The sequence below is a fragment of the Trichechus manatus genome, unplaced genomic scaffold (genome assembly GCF_000243295.1).
Source record: "Trichechus manatus latirostris isolate Lorelei unplaced genomic scaffold, TriManLat1.0 scaffold00186, whole genome shotgun sequence".
NCBI classification, from domain to species: Eukaryota; Metazoa; Chordata; class Mammalia; order Sirenia; family Trichechidae; genus Trichechus; species Trichechus manatus.
In genome coordinates, this window is record NW_004444122.1 from 3,825,153 (window position 1) to 3,834,546 (window position 9,394).

Consider the following 9,394-nt stretch of genomic DNA (forward strand, 5'->3'; position numbering starts at 1 on the left):
ATAAAAGACAGAAGTGAGCAGTGAGACAGGGGGACCTCATACCATCAAGAAAGCAGTGCCGGGAGCAGAGCGCATCCTTTGGACTGGGGTCCCTGCACCGAGAAGCTCCTAGTCTGGGGGAACATTGATGAGAAGACCGACAGAGGGAAAAAGCCTTCCCCTGGAGCTGACACCCTGAATTTGGACTTTTAGCCTACTTTGACTGTGAGGCAATAAACTTCTGTTCGGTAAAACCATCCACTTGTGGTATTTCTGTTATGGCAGCACTAGATGACTAAGACAAATCGTATGTATGAAAATGCCGATTTTTGTATTTTTCTTTTGCAACTGCCCACCTTATAACCCTCTTACTCATCTACGTAGTTTTTCATTTGACCCTTTTGAGTTTGGGCTGGGTCTCAATGAATGAATGAACGGAAAGAGAGCAGCAGGGCCGCAGTGGAATGTGGAAAGGCATGAGATGGCACTGGTTCTGTCATGGGAGGCAATGGGATGGACATCATGTTTTCTGTGTCCTTTGTGCCCCGTGGAGCCTGGCAGAGCACATACGTGTGTATGCTCTGGCTGCTGCACAGGTGTGCAGACCAGGACACACTGCAGCTTTGCCTCCCTGTTGAGCAGCCACTTGGACTGCATTCCCTGCCCCAATCCTCCAAGTGTAAATACTCACTCTCAATTTTCTTTATCCTCATCTCCCAAGGGATGAAGATGACCATGAAGTTACAGGCGAGACGAGCAAATTTGCGCCAGAGCTAGGAAGGAGGGAGCAGGATTAGAGAGCTTCAAGTTCATGATGATGGCAATGACTGTGTGGTGCTGGGGGCCTTACATCGAGGAAGGCTCCCAGACACACCCTCTGAGACCTTCAGTTATGGCTTCATAGGACTTTAAGCAGCTCTAGGACCAAAGTAGCCCCCTTGTCTTTTCTGTGCTTTGGGCCCTGAGCCATGGGGTCTGTATTGAGGTTCATATTCTCTAGGGTCCCAGCTTGTCTTATTCCTAACATTCCTGTTATAGGAAACAGCTGCTTAGTCAAGTTGACTCCAACTCATGGTGACCCGATGTGTATCAGAGTAGAATTGTTCTCTATAGGGTTTTCAATGGTTGGTTTTTCAGAAGTAGATTGCCTTCCCTTTCTTCCGAGGTGCCTTTGGGTGGACTAGAACCTTGAACCTTTCAGTTAGCAATCAAGCACTTGAACTGTTTGCACTAATCAGGAACTCCAATGCAGAGAACAAAAAACAAAACAAACAAACCAAAAACCAACCCAAACCAGTCGCTACTGAGTTGATTTTGACTCACTGACAACACCATGTGTTACAGAGTAGATCTGCTCCATAGGGTTTTCTTGTCTGTAATTTTTACGGGAGCAAATTGCCAAGACTTTCTTCTGCGGCATTACTGGGTGGGTTCTAACCGCTAACCTTCAGGTTAGTAGCCCAGTGCAAACAGTTTGTACCACCCAGGGACCAGAACAAGAGCAGTGGAAATCACCAAGGGATGGTGTCAAAACACACCCACTTGACCCCACCATGGGGTTACCATGAGTTGGAATCTACTCAACAGCAGCTGTCCTGTTAAAAAAAAAATCCATGTTGGGTTAACTGTTACTAAAACTCCCAATACTTTTTCATTGTGATAGGTCAGTTATTACAGGTTGTCTGAACCCAGGTGAAGAACCTTATATTATTTGACAAATATTTTCTCACAGCATTTCATATTTTATTTAGAGAAAACAAAAGGGACTGGCAGCATGTATGCTTATAAAAAGATAATTTTGTTTCATATGTTTATTCCATAAGCTCCATCACGGTGTGACAGGTAGAGGGAGTCCCAGGTAATTTTAGTCATAAAAATGGATCAGAGATTTCAGGAAGAGTTTCTGAAGAATAAGAAAAAAGAATGTCAAGGCAGAACCTTGGGGATCATCAATATTTTACAATTTGGCTGACATCTAAAATTTATGACCAGGTCTCACTAAGCTTTCATTTAAACTTTATTAAGATTATTTTTGTTTCCAAGAATCTAAAAAGAATGTATCTGTCTGTTTTTGTCTGTTAAAATAACAAACTTTAAAAAAGTATAGTATTCAACATTGGTGAAGATATTATGAGAGCTGTAACTCTTTGATTGCGGATGGCAGCATAAATTATAAAGACTTTTGGAAAATAATTTGTTAATATTTCTTGAGAGCCAAAAAAATGGATCATACCCTATTTACAGTGATCACAGTCCTGCCATTTATCCTATGCAAAAGATTAAAAAAGATAGGAAGTGTGCAAGACTTTGCTGGGTTATTAATAACAATGAAATATTGGAAGCAATTTAAATATCCATCACCAGTAGGTGAATGACTAATTAAATTAATATATATTTATCTGACAGAATATTATACAGTCATTGAAAATGATGAGTATAAAAACTATATCACAACATGGATGAACCCTTATATTACGATGTTAAGTAAACAAGAGGCAAGACAAACGTTTGTACACTGCTTCAATGTGAAACCTACATAATTATGCAAAGACTGATATATGAGATTTAAAAAAAATGGTACTCCACTATACTGGGGAGTAGATCTCATAGAAGAAATGACTTTTTAAAATCTTCTAAACACTTATGAAAATTATCACAATGTCTTTATGAACAGATAATTTCAATGTATACTAAAGTTTGGCTTTGGTAACTGAATGGGTTAAAATAACAAGAAACAAAAACCTTAACATTGTACATGTGTTACAGAAAGAGCACTGGAATATGCCTGTAACTTTCTCATTACAAGGGATACAGTGAATGGAACCTATGTGTACGGGTGAGATTAAGTCAGGAAAGATGCTAGATCATTCTCCCAAGAGAAGACATCCTTTTTCTGCTAAATTACACTTGCCCAGGGTCACACAATTTGTCAGTGACAGCATCTAGGACCACAATCCAAGCTTTGGGAAATGGAGACTTTCCAGCTCATAGCACTGCTCTATAGCTGTTAATGACTCTGAGGCTCCCAGCCAAGTATAACGACAGTACAAGGACAAGTGCAATTTCCTACCCTGGAGACCACAGGCAGGGGTGGGAGCACCCCCATGAGTGTGCTTTACCTCTGCACCTGCTGCTTGGTAGCCACGGGTCCTGGTCAGTCTCCCTTCAAACTTCAGCACAATCTCCTTTGCTCGTCTGGGAGAAGGAAAAAAAAAGATTGTGAACACAATTTTATTACACTTCCAATCTCTGCAAAACTTGTGTGAAAATACATCGAGAATAGATAGTCAAAAAATAGACAGGACAAGATGCTGTAGGGGTAGGGGCATGGAGTTATAAAAATACTTTATTTTCTGAGTTTTGGCAAACAGAAACCTCCATTATAATATTTTCTTTAACATTTAAGTGGACAGATCAATACCAAATGATGAATTCATACCAAAATTAGTTATAACTTAATTTCTTCAAGCCCTTCCCTGAGTCTATTGGCTAGGAATCATTTGTTTTGGGCATCCTGGAAGCAGGTACTAGGGTCCCACCTCCGCCGCTCATGTCAGCAACCTTCCTCCTGCAGCCAATTATTTGAAGGAGAAAGTCAGAGAATGTGTTTCCAGATGAGAGTGATGTCTGGCTGATGTGAACAAGGAGGTTGTGTCTACAAAGCCATGAACAGCCTGATTCAGCCGAAACAAATGACTAACACACCAACTGACCCTTTGCCGAGCTGACCTGGTATCCCTTCCTAAATGATTAATCCTTGAAAATGGCCTGAATTCATTGAAATAGATGGTTAAATGCACACCTAAATGAACAGCAGGACTAGAAAATAAATGTTAGTTCCATGGATAGATTGACTCAAAGACTCTTAGAGATAAATGCCACCTCATGCCACACGAGGTGGTGATTCTACATGACCTTCAATGTGGGACTACTCATTATCCAGTGGTTGGCCGTCCTCTGCTTGATCATGCTCAGGGTTGATGAACTTAGTTCTTTGGAATCAGTCAGTTTGTTAGTGTGACAGGTTTCCTCATTAGGAAGTTCTTGTGTGTGTGTGTCCCAAGCAGCCTCCCAGCAATACTCACTGGTTTTAAGTTCTTCCATGGGAAACCCAAAGAACAAGTAGTCTCCCTTTTCTACAAACAGAGTGGTCTCATCAAAACATGACCTAACCAGAGAGCTAGTTTCGGGCCTTTCTGGCCTCATTGCAACAGCCTCATCCTCATAGCCCAGCCAATGCACTGGCTTCATTCTGGTTAGAACTAAAAATGCAGGCAAGAGGAACGGTTGATTCCTACCCCATGCCATGGCCACCACACTGGGGGGCATCTTACATCGAGATGCATGCTACAAGCTCTAAAAGATAGAAGCTGACCTAAAAGATAGAAATAATAATCTATTTCATTTATGTTTATTTATAATTTTTTTTTCTTACAAACATTTTCTGCACACTTATTTTGGGTCAAGCACAGTGCAATACAGTGATGCATAAGACAGAGATTCTGCCCTGGAAGCGATCATGACCTAGTAGGGATGAAAGAGACATAAAGAAATAGTAACCGAGAGAGATTGGTAATTAGGTGTAGTAAGTATTATGGTAAAGGTGTGAGGAGGGTGCTGAGGTAGTGAGGACAGGTGGACATAACCTAGGCCCAGTCATAGACTGATGGTGATTCCACCAGCACTGACAACTTCTTTCCCTAACGGAGAAACACATGCCTAATATATCCTCCCAGGAGCTGACTTTTACTCCAGAATCAGTGCTACAGCTCCCTGCTTTTGTGTGTGTCCAGCAACACTCCCTTGGTCCCAAATAGCTAGAGTTTAATGCTTTCTGAGCCTTCCACTAGGAGGAGCCTCACCAGGTCCAATTAGTCAAGTGATGCTCCAGTAGTTTCTCAAGGTGATGGAAAGGAGATATAACAAGCGCATGACAAAAAGAGGCTCCGAGTCAGAGCTGTGCTCTGAGAGCTTGACCATTGGCCCGATGCATTGCCTGTGTCGGCCATCTTGGTGCTCTGGCTGAGTGACGTGACCAAACAACATGGCACCAGGCCCTGTTTGTTCTTTTATTCAGAAGGGCCCTGACAGAAAAGTCATCATTTGCAATGCTCCTTCCTCAAGGTCAAAAAGGAATTCTGATAGAACATTTGCTTTTTTTCTCCTTTTCTTTCTTTTTTTTTTTTTTTTTTCAGTTCAATTGCTCTAGTGATTAAATTGGTAGAGTTTCTATGTTTCAATAGACAAGAACACTGGACGTGGTTTCAGAAATCCAAGGTTTAAGGCTTAATTCCAGCACTCAGAAGCTGTGTGTTCTTGAGTAAGTCACTTAACATCTCTGAGTATCAGCCTTCTCATCTGAAACATGGAGGTAATGCCTTCCTTACTCAAAAAAGTAGAAATAATGAGCACTGATAACAGAAATAGAAGGCAGATAAAGAAGAATTAATTGGAAACTTTTGACAGTGAAAATATGGATGTGCTTAGCTATCTGCCTAAGTCTCCCAAGGGCTATGCTGTCTGCCCGGTCAGAGTGGAAAACAGAGACAGGAATGGAAATCTAACTAAGGCATGATTTGATGGGAAAGAAATGCAGGGCTAATAGATGGTAGGTACAGAGAGAAAGGCATATCTGCTCAGCATCTAGAAAAGGGAACCAAAAAGCAACATACAAGAGCGGGTCTAGCCCTGTCCACAGACAAACTTGAGTATGTCAAAGAAGCAACCTAGTGCTTGTTAAAACCGCACCGTTCTGGACCCCTCTGCCATACTTTCTGATTCAGTAGCTCTGAAGGCAATCAGGGGTTTTCAGTAACAATTAATATACTAATCCTAATACAGCTCAGTTCTGACAGTTTAATAAAACACATTTTTAGAAACACTGTTGCAGAAGTTGGGTGTTATTTCTCATTATCATTTCCAGTTTAAGAGAAAGGAACTGGTATTTAGAAAAATCAAGTATCCAGTGGCTAGTGAGTGGTAGCGGTAGTACTTGATTTCAGGCAATCTGCCTTCAAATCTTTAGCACTTAACTGTTATCTAGACAGCCTCTTCAATCTGATTCTCAATATTATAATAATCAGGCTTCCCACAGAGACGGCCCCCCTCACCCTCTCAGGGAGGTAATAGCCAAGTAGTCAAATGAGTGTCTCTTTTCATTCTGGTTAACACGCTTGTCCCTTATGAGTTTGATTATCTTGTTCATTTCCAGAGACAATGTTAAAATCTAGTATTTATAACTGAGCTAGAAGATCAAACAATCTGTAACAAAACATATACCCAACATAGACAAAGACACACACACACTTGTACACACATACACACAGAGTGACTGGCTACTTTTGAGATCCAGTATGGGCACCCCTCAGACATCTCTGTGACTTCTCTAAATCAGGTCAAGAGTGATGGACTCACCCTCTCACATGAGTGGTTTAGTGGAAAGCATACTTGCAATAATCAATAACTGCTCTTAAGCCCCTCACCTCAGTGCTCTCAGCTTCTGTCCCATGGGCCAGGGTCTGCATCGGATGTTTGCCATGAGGTCTTTCTGGAACTGTATATTCTGGAAGATTTGTTCAGGATCATTGCTGTCCCCTGTTTCATCGGCATTAAAGCTGTCATCCAAGTTGCTGAATGGATCAGGGCATTGAGGGGGAAATCTGGTTAGTAGATTACTCTGCTTGCAGCAAAGATCTTCCTGTTCTAGTTCAGCATCTCATTGCCCCAGGATACAAAGCATGTGTATAAACTGTGTGCGTGTGTGTGGGGTGTGTGGGCAGGGTGGAGTTCAGAGATCTAGAGAGGTAGAGAGAGAACTCAGCAGTACTGGCAGCCCATTGAAACACATTTATTGGACTCTATTGCTTCAGTGCTTGGGTGGTGCAAACGGTTAACGCGCTTGGCTGCTAACCAAAAGTTTGGAGATTTGAGTCCACCCAGAGATGGCTCAGAAGAAAGGTCCGGTCATCCACTTCTGAAAAATCAGCCATCAAAAACCCTATAGAGCACAGTTCTACTCTGACACACATGGAGTAGCCATGAATTCTAGTAGACTAGAAGGCAACTGGCTATTCTTCAGTAGGTTAATGAAAGAGAATGGTTTCTCAGGATAAAAGATATTATCGGCAGATGTCACAAAAGGAGATCAGAGGGTGCTTATGTATGATTCCTGCATAGCTGCAGAACAATTGCTTTTTCAGGCTCCTTGAAATAATCAGCTCATTTTAGAGGCGGGCCTCCTCCTTGGCCCCCAAGGCTGAAGACAAAATAAATAAAAACCATACTTCTTTCACCCAGAGACCCCTCCCACTTTGCTTCATTTGAAACTTGAGACGACCAAGGCAGAACTGGGCAGCAGTTCTTACTGACATCAACTGTGAAGAAAAAATTAGCCAAGCAAATTTACACAGACAAAATATTTCAGGGAAATACTTGCTCTCTAGGAGAACGATTGCTCAACAGGAATCAATGTTTATTCCCAGTAACAATTAATATGCTAATCCTAATGCAACTCTTCAGGAGGAGGTGCGAATACTCTGCTATGGTTATTAGATCAGCGGCGCACCTTAAAAGTGAGAGAAATTATTTCCTTTGGTATTCTCTAATTCAGATTGTTCTGACTTCATCGAAGGAGAATTTTCTCCAAATTAATGAGATTTTAATACATCTTTACAAATATTTGATGCAGTCTTACAGCTCTTACACACTTCTAATTAGCCTGAAGCCTTTTCCCACAGACATCCTTATTTATTCTGACAAACGCATTATCTGCTCTCTCTAGATGCTGCTGACTAACTGAAGAGAAAACAAGAGAAAAGACACGTGCAATCTGGCCAGCAATGAAGCCAGGTTGGAGAATAGGCTTTTGGTTCTGATCCCTGCCTCCCCTCCCCTGTCAAGGAGCAGCAGGTAGACCATATCCCTCTCTGCCCATTGCTGAGTTTGCCACTCCGGTTGAACAAGAACCTGGAGAAATGAATTTCTGAGTTCAATTTGGAGGAGAACCAAGAAATATGAAGACCTTTCTCTGTCCTGTGGTCAGACCCCAGCAAGGCTCAGGTGACCCACCTGCCTACACTGCCCAGCTGATGGATGGAACCAGCTCACCTGAACAACAGGGACTCCTGGTAGAGGTAGCACTGGCTGGCATTTCTCTGGATGCTTCTATAACGCTGGGATGCCTTTGAGGGTTTCATGAGAGGTGACCTGCTGCCTGTGGTCACTAGCGGCAGGTCAGGAGCTACAAGTTGGCAGGCAGAGTTCTATTCCGACAGCGGGGTCTGGATGGGAGCTGCAGAGCTGCGCTGCCCTCCAGTTCTCAGGAGCAGGACTGTGCTCCAGCTCCTGCAGCTGGTGCTCTGAGCAGGGATGAAGCCGGAAGGCCAGTCATGCATATGCAATGGTAAGGTGGCTTCAGCAGTAGAGATTGGCTGGAGTCTGGACAGCCGAAGGGTGGGATCTGGGGGTTACTTGGTGCTACCCAAGTAATCACATCAATAATTCCTTGGGTCCAGACAGGGCTCTATGCTTTGCAATGTGCTTTATATCTATTAGCAGTCTCTGGGTGGTGCAAAAGGTTAAGGTGCTCAGGCTGCTCACTGAAAGGTTTGAGGTTTGAGTCCACCCAGAGGTGCTTTGGAAGAAAGGCCTGGTAAGCTATTTCTGAAAAACCAACCAGTGAAAACCGTAAGGGGCACAGTTCTATTCTGACACACATGGGGTCATCATGTGTTGGAACTGACTCCACGGCAACTAGTTTTCTGGAAATTTTTTACATCTATTACCATGGCTGGTGCTCTCACAACACTTGGGGCGTACGTAAGACGGGGCTAATTCTTCTCTCCATTTTTACCTGTCAAGAAAAAGGCTTGGAGAGAACAAGAACCTTGCCTGTGTTCACAAGCAGAGTCTAGGGTGAGGCACAGTCGTGACATTTGATTTATTTACAACTAGTCCTTGACTTACAACGGGGTTCTATTCCGACAACTCCATCATGAGTCAGTCCTGACGTAAGTCAAATACCTCTTTTTTTTAGTTTTTGTTATTATTGCCTTTTATTATCAGTATCTTTATAAATCTGATCTTTGTCTTTGGGGGTTGGAAACATTACATATAAACTTACAGATATGATGACATCAGCAAATTATGTGCTGCAACATTGTATGTAGTATATATTATTAACAATAAGATGTAACAACAAAAAAAAAAACCACAAAAAAAAAAAGACGTTTTAAGTGCAGTTCATTGTAACTTGAATATGTCGTAAGTTGGGGACTACCTGCATATATATTTTTAATGTTTTCCTCAACTTTTGTTCTATTTTGAAAAAAGAAATGTTGGCAGAATACTCCTAATCTAGATCCATCAATTGCTAACATTTTACTTTTGTTTTATCTCCTTCTAACGACATACTTTT

At 42.1% G+C, this 9,394-nt stretch overlaps 1 protein-coding gene across 1 annotated transcript in view; it reads right to left on the reverse strand.

Moving 5' to 3' along the window:
- The window catches only part of TMC3 (transmembrane channel like 3), a 40,133-nt gene extending 31,884 nt beyond the window's left edge, over window positions 1-8,249 (reverse strand). Inside the window, exons 1-4 of the mRNA XM_004387506.2 lie at window positions 8,086-8,249; window positions 6,462-6,608; window positions 3,099-3,174; window positions 671-752 (exon numbers count right to left, since the gene is read on the reverse strand). Coding sequence (XP_004387563.1) covers window positions 671-752; window positions 3,099-3,174; window positions 6,462-6,608; window positions 8,086-8,174 — 394 coding nt within the window. The 5' untranslated portion in view covers window positions 8,175-8,249. The remainder of the gene's footprint in view (window positions 1-670; window positions 753-3,098; window positions 3,175-6,461; window positions 6,609-8,085) is intronic.
- Between the last annotated feature and the right edge of the window lie 1,145 nt (window positions 8,250-9,394).